Source organism: Peromyscus maniculatus, chromosome 14, assembly GCF_049852395.1.
Source record: "Peromyscus maniculatus bairdii isolate BWxNUB_F1_BW_parent chromosome 14, HU_Pman_BW_mat_3.1, whole genome shotgun sequence".
Taxonomy (NCBI): Eukaryota; Metazoa; Chordata; class Mammalia; order Rodentia; family Cricetidae; genus Peromyscus; species Peromyscus maniculatus.
Window position 1 is genome coordinate 88,703,531 of NC_134865.1, and position 20,827 is coordinate 88,724,357.

The window sequence follows — 20,827 nt, forward strand, 5'->3', positions numbered from 1 at the left end:
CACACTGGCGGTCCTCACGCCTTTTCTCCTCTGTGCAATGTGATTTACTTGTGTTTGTCTTCTTCAGCATTTTTAATAACTGTGTCTGATTTTAAATTCACCGATAGCCATCAGCCTAGCTTTCTAAGCAGCAGACTTATTTCATTATTAATTAAAGGAGCCCATGTGTCCCCAGCCCCTAGGGAGTGGGGACAGGTTTTGCTTTTGTTCTTCTCTTCCTGCCCCAGACACTTCGTTCTTTCCAACCCCACAGCACCAGTCACAACAGTCACTGAATAAATGAAAGATGGGAAGGGTGAGGGACCTGCAATGTGCCCGAATTACAAGACAGTTATAGCCGCAAACAGGGGTCCTGTCTGGCTTTCCTCATTTCACACGGGTTCAGAGCTCTGCAGACCCATAGCTGGCCATGAAATGGTTTTTGGAGTTCTTTCAGACATGGCATCCATCTACAGAGAGACAGAGCAGCTTGCCTCCAGCCAGTGATTTGGAGTAAAGATGGGGCTGGACATAGTGGGATATGCCTCTCATCCTGGTACTTGGAAGTTGAGGCAGGAAGCTAGCAAGCTCAAAGCCTGCCTGAGCTACAGAGTAAGACCCTGTATCAAATTTTTAAGAAATGTGGGGGTGGGGGAAAGAGTCGCAGGGTAGCTTAGTGATACAGTGCTTACCAACACATGCAAGCTCTGGGCTTCATTTTCAGAGGAGAAGGAGAGAGTGGGGTGGGGGAGAAGAAGAAAGGAGAAAGTTTGGTCTTTCTTTGGGGGGTACCCACTTGATCCAAAGCTGAGGGAGCAGCTCTTCCCGCAGGTGACTTGTCATTTGTCTTCCATACACATAAATGCCTTGGGCAGAGGAGGCCATGTGGTGCACTGAACAGAGCCCCGTGGGGATCTGCATGAAGTGTATGTCAGATGTCACTGGGAAGAGTGGAACTCGGTGCACACAGGACCACCAAAGACCAATAAAGACCAAGAGTTGGCTGTCCGCTGCAGTTCCTGAGATGGGAACCAGGACCAGGTGGCCTGTGTGTGAGTACCACCCCCACTGCTGGTTGGCCCAGGGCCTGTGTATGAAAACCACAAGATAGGAAAGAACTGTCACGGAGCCCCTTTGGGCTCTACTTCACCTTCTTTTCATCCCACAAACTGCACAGCAACGTCTAGCAGCGTGTGTAAAGGCAAAAGCAGAGTTCATCCAGAAAGCATCGTACTCCAGGGGCAGAGGAAGAAGAGCAGGGTCCTGGTGTGAGATACGTGCCACCTTTTTAGAAGTAGAAAATATTCCCACAGATTGTTGACTGCCTTGAAGCCAAGTGACCCAGTAAAAGTCTGTATGTTGATTGCTACAGCATGGTACAGAGTGACAATGGCCACTCAATCATTGTGACTTATTGCACGGTCACAAACTAGGTCTCAGGTACAGAAGAGACACAGGAAAGACAAATGTCGGCATTGATTATCAGCTGGTGAGAAAAATAAACAACACCAGAGGAGTAAATGGACCAGCTAAATTACAATCTGATAACACAAAAAATGAAATTCCATCCAATAAGGAGTAGTCAGGAAAATTATCTGTGATTTGAGATGCAGAGAACTCTGAACTACCCGGTTAATTGAGTTTGTCATGGCTGGACCAGACACTGGCAACAAGGGAGGACTTGTTTTATTTTTGTTTTTAGACAGGTCTAACATTGTAGTCCAAACTGGCCTAGAATTCAAGGTTTTTCCTCCTGCTTTGGCCTTTCAAGTGCTAGAGTTGCAGACATTGGCTGCCATCCCTGGTGACAGAGTGGGTTTATCACCTGAGATAAAGAGATATGGGGAACTTTTGATGAATCTCCGCTTCAGGAGATTTTTTTTTTTTTTTTTTTGGCAAGCATGCATGAATTGAGTCTGGCTGCCATTGTGTACACAGGGCATGCACAGATTAAATCAGGGCCACTGGCCTTTTTCCCTTCATCCCTCTCATGTTTAGAGCCCATTTTTCTCTCTCCAGGCCTCTTAAAGGACAGGGTGTGTTACTGTGGCCAGCCCTGGGCTGTGGTTCACCAATGTCTATTCCTCTGGTGCTTGGGATCCAGTCTATCTATGTGCCCCCTCCCTCACCATTCCCAGCCACTAGTGACCACTGTCTTCCATTAGGGTTGGCCACGTGAGAGAGGGTATGCTTTATTTAGATTTTTTAAGTGTTTGGCTGACTTCATTTAGCATGTTCTCCTGTTGATTCTGTCCACTCCGCTTCAGAGGACAGGAGTTCATCCTTTATGGCTGGATGATAGTCTATGGTGTGTGCTCTGCAATTTATTTATTTATCCACAATAGATGCCTACACTCGTCTCCTACTGTGATGATTGCAAACAGTGCTGCAGGTAGCATCAGCTCCAGCATTTCTTTGACATGCTGGTTCCATTTCCTCTGGATGAATACCTGGAAGCAGATGACCAGATCCCAGGGCAGTCAGTCCTGCTTTCAGATTCCTGGGACCTTCCACACCGTTCTCCATAAGGATTACACACATCTACATTCTCACCAGCAGTCCGCAATGTGAGAGTTCCCTTCCCACATCCTCACCAACATTTGTTTTTGTATTTTTTTTCTTCTTTTGGTTTTTCGAGACAGGGTTTCTCTGTGTAGCTTGGTGCCTTTCCTAGAACTCACTCTGTAGCCCAGGCTGGCCTCAAACTGACAGAGACCCGCCTGGCTCTGCCTCTTGAATGCTGGAATAAAGGCGTGCGCCACCACTGCCCGGCTGTTTCTGTATTTTGATAATAGCCATTCTAGCGGGTGAGATGACATCTCACTGTGGTTTTGATTTTCATTCCTTGCTGGAATTTTAAGTGTATGTAGGGATCACCCATGACAGAAGTAGCTCCCTCCCCTCTCCCTCCTTCCTTTCACTCTTCTTCCTCCTCATCTCCCCACTCACCTTGCTTTGTAGCCTAGGCTGGCTTTGAACCTCCAATCCTCTTCTGTTAGACGCCCCATTATCACATCCTTGAAAACCTGTCTTCTCACGTGGAGACACCAGCTGGTGTCTGATTCCCAGTTAACTTTTATGTGAGGAATTTATAATGTGTGATATCCACTTCAAGCTCCAGTACATTTCTGAAAGTATGCCCAGGTCACAGTAGAAACCCAGGCATTGGCATCGAGTGGTCATGCCGGGATGAAATACTGCTTCCTCAGCCAGGTACAGATATGGGATTGGCAATATTCAGGTGGTACTGCATCTTCCTCTGGCTCACGGCAAGTAATTTTCTGCATCTGATATCAAACGGAACATTGAAGTCTGTGGAAGGAAACCACACACACACACACACACACACACACACACACACTGAGGCACCTTTAATCTGGAAATCCAAAATCTGAAACTGTTAATTATATAAATTATAATATAAAATATTGTATTTTATATTATATATATATATTTATTTATTTATTTTACATCCTGACTGCAGTTTCCTTTTCCTCCTCTCCCTCTATAGCTTCTGTGTCTTATGTAAAATTATGTTTAAACTTGTGCCAGACCTCCAAATAGCTTGCCCTGCCTATGCAAATACCACCCAAATCCAAGTCTCCAAACCTTGATGCATTTCAGATAAGGGGTGTGTAGTTGTTTTTTTTTTTTTTTTTAACTCTTTTGGGGCCTGCCACCCAGCTCCCAAATAAATACACAGAGACTTACTATTACTTATGAATGCCCAGCCTTAGCTTGGCTTATTTCTAGCCAGCTTTTCTAACTTGAATTATCCTGTTTCTCTTTAACTACATTTTGCCTCTGGGTTTTAAACCTTTCTTTATTCTGTATATCTTTCTTTGCTTCTTACTCTGTGGTTCACTGTGTGGCTGGGTCACTGGCTCCTGGTGTTCTCTTCTATGTCTCCTTTTCTTGCTCCTCACTTCCTTCCCTAGCTTTCCTCTCTTATTTATTCCTGCCCACCACCTTGCCTATTTCTCTCTGCTGCCTACCTATTGACTGTTTAGCTCTTTATTAGACCATCAGGTGTTGTAGGCAGGCAAAGTAACACAGCGTTACAGAGTTAAACAAATGCAACATAAAACAATGCAACACATCTTTGCATCATTAAACAAACATTCTGCAGCATACACGAATGTAACACATCTTAAACTAATGGTCCACAACAGGGATGTGCATCCTAGTTAGATGCTTTGTATGTCTGATATAAAATACAAGAAAGCTCCTTGAAGGAACGTGTTCTATGAAACCTGACATCAGAACCAAGAATCTGTTGCCCAGGAAATGTTACGGGTGGGTTGCTTGCACATAGATCAGTCTGTTGTGCTTCCTGTTTGCTCTTCTCACACACATCGAGTATGGTAGGCTCAGCATGATTCTGCAGCCAGATCTCTTGTCACTGTGAGAGTAGCTTGCTGTTCTAGATAGTATAATTCTTGCTATTAAGATGGAAGGTAGAACAGGCTAGCCTGTGGTGAAAAAGGCATCTCCTCTAGTTCCAAGGAAACCCAGTGTCAGCAGATACAAAGCAAGAGTGACTAAAGTGTGTGCATGGCCCTGACCTCCATGGCTGCCATCTTGAGCCCCCAAGACTGTATGTGTGGATGGTTGTTAAGATCTGTGGATCTATCTACTGGGGCCTGGTGCCTGTATTACAGAATGATACGCTGCCAGGCCCCATGGATTATACAGGGACAGATGATATCTTGCTTGGAATGCAAGATCAAAGATAGTCAAGCCAGCAAGGGCTCTGGATATAAGTCCATCAAAACACAAGCAGTTAGGAGGACCCAGGACAGCTGGAGCAGCACCTAGCTTACAGTCTGGAAAGAAGATCTGGTGACTTTACTGAGGTGGGCTGTGCTCTCACATGCACTGTGACAATGGTCTCTGGGGCCTAACCCCACTTCTACCACAGACAGGGTCTGCCCAGTCTTCAGAGCTTGAAAATGTGAGATGGCCAGACGAGGATGTCAAATTAGGCAGGCAGATCCTTTGTGAAGGCCACTTTGTAAGAGACACAGCTGGGTGACAATCCTTTTTGGGGCCTTGGGTTATTTCATTCAGGTAAATTTTATATTCTGTTTAGTGGGAGTTCTCAAATGTATAATCTGACAAGTTTTGACTGACATTATCATGTGAGTCCCAGGAACACAGATCAATAAACAGAATGTTTCCATCACCCAGAGTTCTCTCTATGCCCTGTGCATGCAGACCCTTCTTTGGTGTCTATGCTGGATTTGTTTGTGGATGAGTTTCCTATCGTCATGAACATTGAGGTGGCATTCTAAGATATTTGCCCTAACAAGGCTGCATCTGATGCCAGTGGTACATTCATTCTTTATAAAACATGAGTAGTATCCACTAGGTGAAGACCTTTCCATTCACCTACCCTGCTGTGATGGGCACTGGTCAAGTCCTGTATGAGTCTGTGAAGAACTAAGCTTTCCTTCTGCTTCTGGCCAAGACAGAGCAACAAAGACACCTTCTTATTCTGCCTGAAACAAACAAACCAAAGGACACCAGGTCCTTTAGTCTCTCAATACCAGAAACAAGGGTGACGTCCAGTGAGTCAGATAACAAACAAGAGCTTTCTGATGTCCTCAAGTCATCATCCCTGGGAGTAAGTTGGGTGAACACAATGGGGTCTGGGGACCTGCTAGAGTTGAGAAGAGTGAGGCCTTCAGTGTCACAGGTTGGCAAGGCAGCAAGAGCTGTGAAGGGAAGCCCCTGGAGATGTGTGCACTCGCTGTGAGCCCTGAGAGTGTCCATCGTGTCTCATCACGGGACACACCAACCCTTCCACAGTATCCAAGGTATTGTCCCCATAAGAGGACCATCATTTGAGATCAAGAAGTGGAGATTTCAGGCTTCTAGAGGAATAACTTGTAGATAATTGCCACCATACTCATTTCATAGGTTTGACTTGAAGGGTAGAACTGTTCCCAAGAACTGGGTGGGATGCCAGATGGAGAGGCATGACATTAATGGCCGCTTGGCTTCGTAATCTCAGCACTGGAGAGACCAAGGCAGAAAGATCATGAATTCAAGGCTCCAACCTAAACTACATAGCAAGACTGATTCCATCTTAACAACAGCAACATCAAAAGCAGCAATGAAAAAGAAAAGGTTATGGAAATGTAAGAGTATGTATCACCCAAAGAGGAAAACTTCAGTGTGTAGAATCCAATCAAGGGTTGCTAGAGAGGAGAGGCAGGAAAGTGAGACCAGTGAGTTCAGACAGAATGATAGAGATGCAAGAGGCGGGGGGGGGGGTGAGAAGAATGCCTACTGGGCTAATAGCAAGCTAGATGCATGTAGAAAATTCTAGTAAACCTAGAGCTACAGCAAGAAGAAAACGAGATAAATAGCAAAGTAAACATCACCAGTGAATCCAGAGACATTCAAAGACCAAATATGCATGCAACCAGAGCCCCAGGGAGGGGAAAATGGAAGTATAGGAAAAAAGAAAAAGCATTTGCAGAAGACAGAAATTGTTTCCACATGGTAAAAATGATAAAACCAGAGACTCATTGTATTCACTACTTTTCTGTTGCTGTAAGAAAACACCACGACCAAAGGCATTTTTAAGGAAGGGAGAGTTTATTATGGCTTATCGTTCCAGAGGGAAAGTCCATAAACATAAACTAGAGCATGATCTGCAAGTAGGGCAATGCCATAAACTCTCAAAGCTGCCCCCAGTGATGTGCTTTCTCCAACAAGGCTGCACCAACTGAAGCTTCTATAACCTCTCCAAACAGTGCTACCAGCTGGTATTGTGTAACAATACTTTTCCTGGGGAGATGCAACACACACACACACACACACACACACACACACACACACACACACACACACACGCCTATTCATCCCAGATAGTGAGCCCACAACAAACCAAAGTATGGACACCACCAAAGTCCAACTTGGTGAACCTCTGAGTTTTATGTGGGTTACTTACAGGAGAATGGGTAGGAGGTTACTTACAGGAGCAGGAATAACTCACAAGACAGCTTCATCACCGAAGCCCATCCCAGCATGGGTGAGAGTTCACAAAGCTGGTAACCTGGAGCATACTGCACAGCCTGCAGGCAGCTCAATGGGTTAGAGAGTGTCCTTCTAGATGGCTCAGTTGATCTAAACATTTTCCAGCTAGTTTGGCTGGTTGTCTTCTTCCAGGCAGCTGACCTCGGTTAGTCTCAAGAGTCTTCTTTGCAGCTTGGCTTGTCTGAGAGTCACTCTCTGTAGCCTTTGTTGTTTACTAGTAGATATAGTCAATTTCAGGAACTTCCTGAAGGTATTTTGAGTTGGTTACCTTCTGTTCTAAGGAGCTTTCCCTCAGAGTGGAATGTTTCAATCACTGAGGAAACTGTGACATAACATGTGGGGACCAAGTGTTCAAATACCTGAGCTTACAAGAGAAATTTCTCATTTAAACAACCACATCTATGAAGTGGTATGACACCCACCCCCCAGAAAAACGAATATGAAAACTCAAGACACACAGTGGTCAAATAGCTCAAAACCCCAGCAAGAGCACAGGGAGGAAGAGAGAGGAAGGTAGTATGGTTTTTGATAGCGCTTGGCCAACATCTAGGGCAAAGGAAAGAATGTACTGGGAAGAGGGGGAATCAACCAGAGCCCCGCACGACATGAAGCACCTTTCCGTTGCAAAGGTGAACTTAATATTTTCCCAGGGACCCAGGAACTGAAGCAGCTTTCCCATCACAGTGCGAGAGGAGGAAATGAAGCCAGGCTGATGCACTGGGAAGCACACCCCAAAGGCCACTGAGCACCAGAGACCCGGGATTGCCTCTTGCTGTTTCAATCTCCTGCAGAGTTGATTGACTAAATAATGTACAATGCATTGTGGGGTTTATCTGTGGCTGTCAATGTAATTTGTGGCAACCTAGATTGTCATATACAGGCCAAGAGGGAGAAAGCTCACAGGGTTTCTGTACTTCTTGCCCATGCTTCACCTGAACTGTGAGATGTCACAGACACCTGTGCTCAGTTACAAGCAAATACTACACACTTTAAAACAACCATTTAGAACTGTGGCTAATGAGCCAACAAAAGAAAAAAAACATATAATAGAAATATTCAGTGAACATAGCATTGGGGGGACCAAGTGATGGATACAAGGAGAGCAGCTGTGGAGACTTGCAAGTCTGAACATTTGGGTTTATCTGCTTTGTGCCACAGCCCTGGTGACGCCTCCTCCTTGCCCAGCTGGGATCCATAGAGAGCTGAGTAGGCCATGAGGGGCCAGGCTTGTGGGCACTGGGGTTAGCCTGTGCTTCTGCTTCAGAAAAGACGCAGCCTCCAGCAGGGAACGGTCTTGCCCAGGGCAGAGGGAGAAGAGATGGGCAGGTCCAGCCTGCTGGGATCCTGGAGGGCAGAGCCAGGAGCCTGCTGGGGGCTAAGAGGTATGGAGGTGGGACTAGCTGGGGTCCGAGGGAAGGTGACCTGATGGTGGTTGGCACGATAGATTTGGGAAGGTTTCTGAAGGCAATGTGATGTGGGCAGGCAGGCCCCACAGTGGCTCAGAGATTCTGCCCTATTTGACTAATTCCCATCTCCTTTCTCGACATAAACAAGGTGCCTAATGAATTGAAAAGCCTGGAAGTGATCAGAATTCAAATCCTTTGGTCAGCATTCCCAGGCATTAGACTCAGTCTGTTGGAGAAGTCTTTGACTCATTAGCAGTGTGGTTGATGTATATGGCTTCAGTCCTGGCTCACAGCTGAGCCTGCTTGCATTTTGTTCCTCTGTCAGAAGGCATCCTCAGGCCTTGATAGGATAGGCAAGGAGCTTTAGTGTAGAAGACAGGACATGCAGTACAGCTGGCCTGCTGCCCACCTCAGGCTAAGAGGCAGGTGAGGTTCTTCTGGGAGGGACCTGGGAGGAGCATGGGGGTTATCCATGGTTAACCTTGGCTAATTGGTTAATGACATCTTGACATCTTTCCCCTTGCACCTCCATCATGACATTTCACATGGGTCTTCAAGTCCTGGAATCTGTGTCCCATTGCCTCGGCTTTCCTAGACCTTGTTCAGAATCTGTGGCTCCTGACTGCTCCTCTGAACCCCTCTTATGGCTGCCATGGCTCCCGACCACTCCTCTGACACCCCCTTACAGCTGCCATGTCTCCCGACCACTCCTCTGACGCCCCCTTACAGCTGCCATGGCTCCTGACCACTCCTCTGACACCCCCTTACAGCTGCCACGGCTCCTGACCACTCCTCTGACACCCCCTTACAGCTGCCACGGCTCCTGACCACTCCTCTGACACCCCCTTACAGCTGCCATGGCTCCTGACCACTCCTCTGACACCCCCTTACAGCTGCCATGGCTCTTGCTGACTTTGCAGTCACATCCAACTGCCCCTGCGAAGTGTCCCTAGGATCATTCTCTCTTGCAATTTTAAGGCTCCCATGTCACTCCAGCCTGGGTTTCTGTGGCCTTGTCCTTGCTACCCGTACCCCCAATCTATCTAGAGGGCGAGTCCCACACCCGAAGTGCTTATGGCCGCAGACTTCTCTTCCTGCACATCTGTGGCACAGAGGGCGACACCGGTCACCCGAACAGCAGGATGACTGCTATGGAGAGCCTGGGCACTGCAGCAGCAAACCACAGAGTTAGGACTGAATACTGAATACAAACCAGTCACCCCACAGGTCAGAAGTCAGACACCGCCCCATGCTAAGACAAAGATGAGGTGCCGCTGGACCCCGCTAGGGGGTTATGCCAGACTCTTCCTTATACCAAGGCCACATTCCCCTCTTTTGTTCAGTGTCTACAGCAATCCATGTTCTAAAGACACCTTGTCTTTTCCACAGACCCTCCCTGCCTTGCCCGCATGCCTGTGCTCTGTCCCACACTAGCTCTCTCTCTCTCTTCCTCTCTCTGTCTCTGCGTCTCTGTCTCTCTCTGTCTCTCTGTCTCTCTGTCTCTCTCTCTCTCTCTCTCTCTCTCTGCCTCGCTCAGCACTGTGAAAGTTTTTTTGTCTGCGTAGTTCTGGAGATCGAACCCAGGACCCTGAGGCTAGGCACCTGCCCTGTTACTGAGCTACATCTTGATCCCTTAAAAAGCTTTTTTTAAGGAGAGTTTCAGTTAATGGCTGCTGGAGGACAGAGAGTCAGTTATCTTGGGGATGTGGCCCCAAGAGGCTGCCCATGTTCCAGTAGGTGGACCTGAACTCATACACACACAGGCAGCACTAAGTAGACTCCATGAATGTCTTAGTCAGGGTAACTATTGCTGTGATGAAACAGCACCATCAAAAACAACTTGGGGAGGAAAGAGGTTCTTTCACTCACAGTTCCGTGTAACAGTTCATCATTGCAAGCAGCAAGGGCAGGAACTCAGGCAGGCAGGAGCCTGGAGGCAGGAGCTGATGCAGAGGCCAGGGAGGAGGGCTGTTTATGGCTTGTTCCTTATGGCTTGCTTACTCTGTGCTGTCATATAAAACCCAGGACCACCAGCCAGGGGTGGCACCCCACACAATGGGCTGTGCCCTCCCACACCAATCACTAATTAAGAAAGTACCCTCTAGGCTGGTCTACAACCTGACCTTATGGGGGCGTTTTCTCAAGTGGACCTCCCTCCTCTCGGATGACTCTAGCCTGTGCCAAGTTAACATGAAATGAAACAGTGCAGTGACTCATAAAGGAAACAAATGAAGCTGGGAGCGAAAAGTGGTGGGACATACGGGACAGAACTGGGTGTGGAGTTGATAAAAAATACACATGCATGTGTGAAATTCTCAATAATGTTTTTTAAAATTTGGACAGGACCTCACTAAGTTGTTTGAGCTGGCATTGAACTTTCCATCCCCCTGCCTCAGCTTCTTGAGTGTTTCAATGACAAATCTGAGCCACCAGACTCGGCTGCAGAGTTCGGGCTATAGTGGGTGCTTTTTTGTTTTCTCCATTTCAGCCTGTCCCATGTTAGCAGTGCCACAGGGCGCTGGGGATAGTGTCATTCATGAGCCCCGCTGGGCCACCCCTTGGTCCCTCCCAAAGGCTCTACTGCATCCCACCCACTGTGGGGACAGTGAGGCCAGGTCCCCTAAGAAACAGCACCGTGGCTAAGGAGAAGTGGATGTAGTGAGCATCAGCTCACTGTACAGCGGCACCCATGCAGGCTGAGACCGTGCGGGCACCACGCTCCCATCTGTCCCCATCTCGCAGCTCAGCATGGAACAAACACGAGTTCAGTCACCATTCTCCTTGCTTTTCAGGACCTTACAACAGAATGCTGATAGTGAAAAGTGGTTCGGCCTGGAGAACGAAGTGGCCCTGGCCAAGACCCTTCGGCGCTATCTGCCCTACTTGGGGCTTCTGTCCCAGGCCCCAACTGCGAATGCCCAACCCAGGATGGAACATGAGACACGTCCAGCCAAGGTGATGCTTCAGCCTCTTCCTGTGGCCGGGGCTGTCTTTACTTGCCTGTATGTTTGTCTGTACGATACAGACATTGTAGCAGAGTGAGCAGTCACAGGTCTCAGGCTCCTAGCAGCTGGCCTTTTGACTACAGGCTCTGGATATATGAGAAGGGTGAGGCTGTACCCTGGGGCTGTGCTGGCTGCAAGCACTCCTGCAGAAAAGCTAGTGCCCAGAACCCGGGGCAGAGCTCTGGTACCAGTCTGTAGGAAGAATGTCCAGGAGAAGAGTGGACACATAGCCCAGACGGCAAGAGGACAACTGCATCTGAACATGGATGGAATTAGGTCTGGTGACCGCTCTCCTGCGTTTCACTTAGCAGTTACAATATCCCTAGAGACTTCTAATTTCTGGTAAAGTCACCAATGTGGCTATCCCAGGACAACAGAAAGACTGCCTGTTGGTGGTGCTACGGTAGAGTGTCAATATGACATGGTACCCAAAACAGTAAGACTTTCAGACGTGGGCACTGGACAATGTCTCTCTGTCTAAGGCAGGCTTGGGCACAGGGCAACTGGCATGCTTTTGAGGGCCAGATTTGCCAGCAAGATCTAAGGTACCAGCTCATTCAGCCAATATGCTAGAGCTGGCTTGCCTTGGAGAGGAAGCATGTTTTAAAGGGAGGGTGAGAACTTCAGTGGGCTTTTGAGGTGTGAAAATATTGTGACCAAGTTGTTTTCAGGGCAGCTTACAAGCAGGTCTTGTCAGACTTTGAATTAAACAAAAAAATTAAAGAGCTCTGGGTACCCAGAAGAAGGCAGTTTGGAGCCTGAGAACTAGCTCATCTCTAAGGGTAAGATTGGACATGGTGTACAGGTCAGACTCCTGGGTGTGTTGGGCCTTCAACACTAGGGCTCAACATTTCTTCCTAAGGAACATCTATCACATTACCTCATATGGGCCGTGTTTCCTTTCAAAGACTGTCGTGTGTTGCTAAACACCAAGGGACGTCTGGAGGTTTCCCATACACGGTGCTAGGGCTTCGTCAGTCCTGGTAGATGTATTGTGATCCCAGCACAGGTTTCTGACTCCTTGAACATTCTCAGTTTCCCCCATGTAGGGTGTCAGCACCATGCGCTCTGTGCTGGAACACTGGCTCCTTAGACTGGTGTCCACAAGAGATTGTCAGATGCTCTTCCGTGTTCCTATGGGCTCTGAGCCTTCTCTGGACCTATATAGAGGAGAAGCAGTGGTGACTCTCCACATCCCCTGCAGCCAGGAAACAGCAGTCGGCAAGGGGAGCTGGCATTCGGTGTGGCCAGAATTCCACGATAGCAGTCCCACCTCACGTTATATTGGTTCTTGGGATTCTTGCTACCACCACCCAGCAGGATGACCTCACACCACAGGTACCCACAGCAGTGCCAGTTGATGCCTATAACCCAGTCTTTTTACCCACAGCTGTTTTTCCCCCTTCAAAAAACGACCCAGTGTGAACTAATGGACATTGTAATCATCTGACTGGGCGTCCATTTCAGAGCCACAAGTCATTCAGAAGCCGAGCGCTGGGGGGCACTTCTGGCTTACACATCTTCCCTTCTGTGTGCAGATAGATGTTTCTTCATATTAAAAAAAAAAGTGTGAAAGCCCAGAACTCATTATTTTCTGTTGAGTGCTTACATGAGAAAGCTGAGTCATCTCTCTAATGAGCAGCGTCTGCACAAAGCACAGAAGTACAGCAGCAATCCAGGCTGCCATGGGGCACCGCAGCCAGCCAGGAACTTGGGGTTTCTCCCACCCCCTCCCACCTGGGTGACATGCTATCTCAGTGGCAATTTAAACCGTAGCCACTGGTGGTGTTTCAACATGCAACCAATTTCCAATGAATTGTTTACAAATCATGGCTTTTTCCTTCTTCTGTGTATCTATCCTGGAGAATCTGGCCCCAGCATAGACAGAATGCTGACTTTATTCTCTTTGAGTCTGTTGGACTGATTACCTCATAACAGAAGCCACAGGGAATAGATTTTCTCTGCTTCTCCCAAACCAACATGGCCAGGAGCCACTCTGACACATGTACTGAGCACATACTGATGACTAAATCCATGCTATCACTGTTCCTGCATTGTTAGTGGGGTACCCACCTTCTTGCTTTATTGATCAGAGTAGCATCTACCCAGAGTCCTTTCAGATGCATTTTAGAACACTATCATACCCCAGTTTTACCCATAGAGCACCATGATGTCTCACTTCACTTGTCACCAAAGAGGGTCAAACTGAAACTCATTGCTTGCTGATACCATTAATGAATTTATTTTAGAAATATTTTGAGAATGTATTCCATATAAAGGAACTATGATGGGCTCTGAGATTGTAAAGATAAAAGACTGACCCTGCCCTTTAGAATTGTCAGTCATATTTGATAAAGAGAAACAACAAACAAAAATGTAGTTGTAACTGAGTAGGTATGTTAATGGAATAAATGTTCATTGAAGGACATGAAGCAGGATGGGAAGGTAGACCAAGGGTATGCTGAGTGACAGTGTTCAGGACAGCTAGAGGTCATCTGTTGAAAATGTTTATGGTCTAGGGACCTCCACTACCACCCACAGCGTAGATAGTTAGATGAGCTGCTGTTCCACCTTTTCCAAGAACCCCAAGCTAGCTGAAGATGCACAGAATCCCAAGGACTTGGACTCTACAAATTGGAGCAACAGAGAAACCTTCAGAGTAGGGAAAGGAGCTCCACAGGGACTTCCAGGAGCAACTGTTACATGTAGAGACTGGTCAAGAGCTAGCTGCACAAGATGAGCAGGAACCCTCATACAGAGGGCCAGAGAAATTCTCACAGGACCACAGTCTTTGTGAGCGTGGTGCAGGCACTCAACCAGGGCAGCTTGGAGATGTCAGAAAGAGCAGGATGGATGGGACGGAAGGCCTGAACAACTTAGACTGGCAAGGTGAGGCTGACTGAGCTTCTGCATCTTTGAGGACTGGCTAAAGTTTAGAAGTCCAGCCCCATGTGTTGGTGGCATGGAGGACCTGGAACTACACAATGCCTTAAAGAGTTGAACATGCATCTTCCTGGGTTCCAACCACTCCCTCTCTTTCCATGCTAAGTGAAAGCATATGTCCATGCAAAATTTGCACAGGAAGTCCTGTGGTAAACTTAGCAGTAGAGAGCAGAAACTAAAGTGTCTGTCAGCAAGTGAACAGGTGGGTGGAAGGGGCCATTACAATGTTGCCACATTGAGGCAACAGCTAACAGTGTGGGTGGAGATAGAAAGCAGTGGGTAACAGGAGCAGACCATGGCTGCCTGGAGATGTGCAGGGGGAAGGGGAGGGTATTTCTGCACAGGCAGACAGCCCCTTGTGATGGTTGCTCATTGGTAAAGATGAAAGGAAAATAACCCAATGCAAAGTGTGTAAAAATTTTGAATAGACACTTTATTTAGGAAAAAAATGTACAAAGGGCCAGTGTGGGCATTAAAGGTGTTTAGTGTGGGGCTGGAGAGATGGATCCATGGTTAAGAGCACTTGTCACTCTTGCAGAGGACCAGGTTCAGCTCCCAGGACCCACATGGCAGCTCTCAACTGTTCATCAATTCAGTCCCAAGGGGCCCAATACTCTCTTTTGACCTCTCCATAGGGAGCAGAAATGCATGTGGTGCACACACGTGCATGCAGGCCCTCATACATACACATGAAGTAAAAATAAATAAATCTTTTAAGAACTGTTCAGTGTCACTCATTGAGGAAATGCATCAGTGTTCACACTACCACTTCCTGTCCACTGGACTGGCTAAGAGGGAAGCAAAGTGGAGGCACTATGGGTATTTATAGCGAGATGATGATGGATGGATATGATCAAAATATGTTGGATAGATATATAAAAATGTTTAAAGGATAACTATAAAATATGAAAATTGTGAAGTCAACTCTGGTGAGGATGTGGAATAAGAGATGATTTCATGCTCACAAGAGTAACAGCTATTACAGCTCTGGCTTGGTGGTTTCTTCTGGGTGGAATTGTTCTTTCTAAGACCAGCAACTCTGCTCTGTATGTCTACAAGGTCAAGACTCATATTCTAAGCTAAGCATAGTGGCATGTGCCTGTGATCTCAGCACTTGGGAATCGGAGAGAGGATAATCAGAAGGATCAATACCCTATGTCAAGTGTGTGTGTGTGTGTGTGTGTGTGTGTGTGTGTGTGTGCGTGTGCGTGTGCGTGTGCGTGTGCGTGTGCGTGTGTGTGTGTGTGTGTGTGTGTGTGTAAACAAAGATTTGTGCCTCACAGCAGATTCACAGATGTTACTTAGCTAGAAATAACATGAATGTCTACCACAGGCCCATTTTGCAGCCAGCCATGTCTGAAGAGGCGCCTCTTGGGAGGAAGTGTTTGGGTTGCAACTTCTGTCTTTTTTGTCAGCATAGAGCTGAGGCTGGAGGGCAGTTTGCATGCATGACATAATGTTCATTTGATTTTTATTTTTAAAAACTGCTCCTGTACACAGAGAAACCCTGTCTCGAAAAACCAAAAAAAAAAATAAAAATAAATAAAAAATAAAAAATAAAAACTGCTCCTGCTCTCACTAATGTTTCCCTGACTGTTGGCAGGAAGCCAGGCTCTGTGGAAGCTGTCCCCAAGCTAGTTGATGTCCTCACACTCTAGGGGGAGCTGTTTTTAGACCAAGGTGCTGTCTTCACACTTTTGGGGAGCTGTCTCCTGGCTAGTTGATGTCCTTGCACTCTGGGGAACTTTCCCACCAAGGAGCTGCCTTTCCTTCTAGGGAGCTGTTATGGGGCTAGGTACTGTCTTCAGTTCACATGGTGGTGCCTAATGCAGTCAGGACTCCAGACCCAGCATTTCCTGAGTGCCCTTACTTCTACCAATTGCCTACCATCCAGAAGCAGCACAAAGACAGTGCTCTCTGCAAAAGCATTGCATGGTGCAGGAAGCCAGCAGTGCTCATGGGCCACTAACCTACCCACGCACCTCCCATGGTACAGCCAGGAGGGGTCATAGCCTATGCTGTGACAGCCATGAGGTGCTTCTGAGGATCTGATAGCCCTGTTAGGATGCTTTCCTTCCCAGGCTCACATCCAGACCTTTGCCCCTCTGCGTTCCCCTCTGGGTGGGCAGCTGAATTCCTCTCACTGATGACAGGGAGAGCTGACCTGCTGGAAGAGGAGGCCAGCTGTAAATGCATAGTAGCAAGGACAGACCAGTGAAATGTCCACCTTTAGATGAGAGTGGGCATGGCACTTTCAGAGTGGAATGGCCACAGACTAAAAAGGCCACTTTCAAACAGTTACTAATAGAGCTGAATTCAGAGTCCTGGAATTCTTGTCAGGCCTTACTTTGATTTGTGTTCAGTCCCCAAACAGAAGTCACCAAAGTCCACTTTCAAGGTCAGCTGATCCCTCATTTCATGCCAGGCTAGCAGAGGAGTGCTTTGTCTATATGTAGCAAGACCCTTCTGGCCCCAGCTCTGCTGACTCGCACTAAAATGTCTCATCTGCCTGTCTGTGGGGCGAGGTGACAGTGTCTCATCTGAAGACGGAAGAGAATTAGGAAGAGTGAAAACACGAAGCCCAGGGAAGCCAGGCAGCTGTGATAGCAGAGTCCGGGCACTTTGCTTCTTCTCTCCCACTGTCTGTGCCTTGACTGTCAAGTGAACCACGTGGGAGCTCCGCCCCAATCCAGGCTTTGCTGTTCTTAGCCTGGTAGGAGGCTACAGGTGCTGCAGGTGGAGAAGACATGGTATGAGCTAGACATAGTGGAGTTGATGGGATGGCAGGGAGCAGGGTGCAAGAAGTGGCCCTGTCTGTGTTTCTTATTGTTTTCTTCTGGAAGACTCCTAAACCCACAGATGGGGCATCATCTGCACAGGCCCCAGGCAGCGTCCACCTGCATGGGACCACTGATTTTCTCTGAGATTATGCAACTCTCAGTTTACCACCTAATGGTTCTGCAACCTCGGGGTTTTGTGAACTATGAGCACCATGGGCATTGATTTCTCCCAACAGGAGCCTGTCATCTCTACAACAAAGTACAATACATAGGAGACTTATCCCCTTCCCTAAGGGCAGGAGTGCTGCATCCTGTGACTTCATGAAGATGGGAAGAGCTACACACAGTAGGCCATACAAAGCCTGGGCCCTTTTGGAAATTGACATCACTGGATATTGAACTATACATCAAGAAACCTAGAGAGTTGGGTACAGAGAGACAGAAGCATGGGAGACAGATAGGCCTAGACAGACCTATCCAGGCCTAGACAGACAGATAAAAATATAGAGACATAGAAAAATGAACATAAAGGCAGAAAGAGAGAGAGACAGACAGCCTGACTGACTGACAGACTAACAGAAAGAAAGACACATACATAAAGATGCACAGACACTGAGACACACAGAGAGGTAGAGAGAGAGACAGAGACAGACAGAGCAGACAGACAGACAGACAGAGACATACATACATAAAGATACACAGACACTGAGACACACAGAGAAGTAGAGAGACATGGGGACAGAGACAGAGCAGACAGAGAGAGAAAGTCAGAGAGACGCAGAGATCTATAACAAATTGACAGAGACAGAGAAAACAAAAACACTGTCTTCTACCATTCCCATGGCTAAGGCCTTACATCAGTGGTCAGTGTCTGGCTGGCTGCACCTCCCTCCATCCCCTTGGCAACCAGCAATCCAGTGTGTCATGCTATGAGGCCATCTCATTAAGAAGCCTCGGACCCCGCCCCCACTTGCACTATTTTGTCAGGCCTGCGGCTACATCTTGATCAACGTGATTGTCAACACTGCCTTTGGGCACACTGGAGAAGATATGTGTTATGTGGTCAACAGTGTCCTGATTTGAATTTCCTGGTTTTATTTGGATCCTTGACACAAGAGAATATCTGATGTGCTGAGTGAGTGGCCAGTGTGCAGATGAGTCTGTCTATGTAGAGTGTCCTGTGGGAGTTCCAGGACCCCCAGGCCTTCCTGTCAGTCTGAACAATAGCTATGCAAACAGACCCAGGGCAAAGGGTCCAAGAGAGGCTCTCTGGTCTAAGAAGGAGGCCTGACTTTGCCTCTGGCACTGTAGCCTGCAAATCTAACAGCAAGGAGAGCTGCTCTCTTGATCACCTGGGCAGATGGGCAAATGAGGCAGGCCTCAGCTCCATGAAGTTGCTCTGACCAGCCACACTGAATGCAATCACTCCATTCCAAAGAGTATTGCTTTTCTGAACCTCTCAGTGGTGTGATTCTAATTAGTGATGGATTTCTCTGACTTAGCTTCTCCGTTAATCTGCAAGCTCTTTGAGGACAGGCCCATGTTAGAATGGTTCTTTCTACTAGAATGTCATTAGAAGCTCAAAACAGTGGCAGTAGCAATGCTGCTGCTAATGGTAGGTTTATTGCTGATAGTAGGGAAGCTGATGGTGATGAAGATGTATGGATGTGTGGTAGAGGGGGTGATGCTCACAGGTGGGATGTTGTAGATGGTGGGCTGCTGCTACTGCTGCTGCGGTTACTGCTGATGGTGAGGATGCTGCTGCTGCTGAAGATGCTGTGAATAGAAAGGATGATGCTCATAGGTGGGATGCTGCTGCTGATGGCGGGTTACTGGGCTTCTGATGGTAGTGATGCCGCTGATGGTAGCCACCGTCCATTACATTCCTCTTCTGAGCTGTCTGCTAAGCTAGGCACTTCTGTTAGCCTCCCTAATCTGTAAAGCTACTTTCAAAGAAAGGGACATTATTTGTTCTGGTCTTCCAGGTGTTAAAAGTAAAGCTCAAGAAACCAGACGGGAGTTTCAGATCTGTGTAGTGCGAGAGCTGCGCTGGCAGGATCACTCCCCTTCCCAACGGGCCTGCTTTCCTGTTAGTCTCTCACTGTGCTGAGCGGCTCTGCCCTTGCTTATGTAGTAATGGTGGAGGAAGGGGTGTGCCTGGAGGAAAATCCCCCCTGCTGAGTCTCAGAAAATTCTGGGAATACTCTCAGATGTATCATGCCTCCCGGTGGGCCTCATCCAGCACCCCAACCGGGTCCTACAAATGACTGGACCACTTCTCAGACCACAAGTGCCACCCTGAGTTGGAAAATGACCAGTCCTCTTATTTCTAGGTTATTTGTCTCCAGGTGTCTTGCATACCACCTAATATTACGTCTGGAGTAACCTCATTACTGATATGTTGAGACTCAAAACATCTTCAAGCTAGAGACTGTGGAAGCATCTCTAACTCTGAGTGAAGGAAACAGTGCAGCCGGGGCTCTCCTTGGCACTCTTGGGGTGTCTGGCTGTCAGAAAGCACGGTGGTGACAGTAGTGATGGACATGGTGGCCGGGGAGGCTGCCATGCCCGTCCACTCTGTGCGGCTGATGCTAAGCCACACTGGAGCTTGCCTCTGTGTGGGTCTGGAATAGACCCCCTGCTTTGAGTTGCTGAAGATCAAGTCCCTCCTGGTTTTGACCCCTGCCTCTAGCTGCCCCCTTTGAAAGCAACAGACTGACTGCACCATTGCAGGATACCAGGGAACCAACATTTTCTGAGTTTTTTTTAAGACACTTATTCATGCTATATGTGGGAATGCTCTTTCCTCCTCTTTGCCTTCATTTGAGTCAGAGCATAAACACGGAGAGCAGATTGTCTGTCCCAGCCTGCTGCACAGATGTGCTGAGCCTGGTGTCTCTGCCTGGAGCTGTCCAATGCGGGGCGCTAATTAGAGACCCTCTGAGTGGAGCCCGTCAGGCTGCATCACAGTGAGGTGAGGAAGGATGCTGCAGGCACATTAATGAGCACTCAGATGTGGGCCCCAGCCTCTGGTGCAGTGACCCGACTGTGTGTGCAGTCTCCAGAACGGTGCAGCGCGGCGGAGCCTGCACCTGACTCCGTCACCTGTTTGTGGGGATGGCTGGAGGGGCTGCTCTCGTGGCAGCGTTCTTGCTCACATGCCCCCTCCCTCTTCTTACATTTCCTTTTCTAAAAGAAGACCAGTCGATTCCAGCTAGTCTTGCACACAAAACTAAACAGTTTGGATGACAGCTAGAGTTGCATCATTTTGGAAACAGTAACAACAGCAGAAGAAGAATCTAAGAGATGATGTTGAAACTCCTTTATCAGGAGAAACAAGTCTCTGAAGGTGCAGTGATCTGTTCAAGTGCCTGCACAGGAGCCGCTCCTGGGCCCCCAGCAATCGTGTGCTGACCCCCAGCTTCCCGTAGGAAAACCTGTCCCCTGGGGTGGAGAAAGAGCTTGGTTGGTGATGTGCTCCCTGCATAAGGACCTGAATTTGGATGCCTGCCACCCAGTAAAAAACCAGGAATGGTGGCATATTCCTGTAATTCCAAAGATGAGCAGCAGGAGACAGGAGCATCCTTGAGGCTTTCTGGCCAGCTAGTCCTGCCAAATTAGTGAGGTCCATGTTCAGTGAGATTTTTGTTGTTGTTGTTGTTGTTAT

General features: G+C 47.8%; 1 protein-coding gene across 1 annotated transcript in view; it reads left to right on the forward strand.

The window, feature by feature from the left end:
• Positions 1-20,827, forward strand: part of Ptprn2 (protein tyrosine phosphatase receptor type N2) — a 723,788-nt gene that overhangs the window by 269,984 nt on the left and 432,977 nt on the right. Inside the window, exon 5 of the mRNA XM_006988296.4 lies at positions 11,225-11,387. Within this exon, the coding sequence (XP_006988358.1) occupies positions 11,225-11,387 (163 nt within the window). The remainder of the gene's footprint in view (positions 1-11,224; positions 11,388-20,827) is intronic.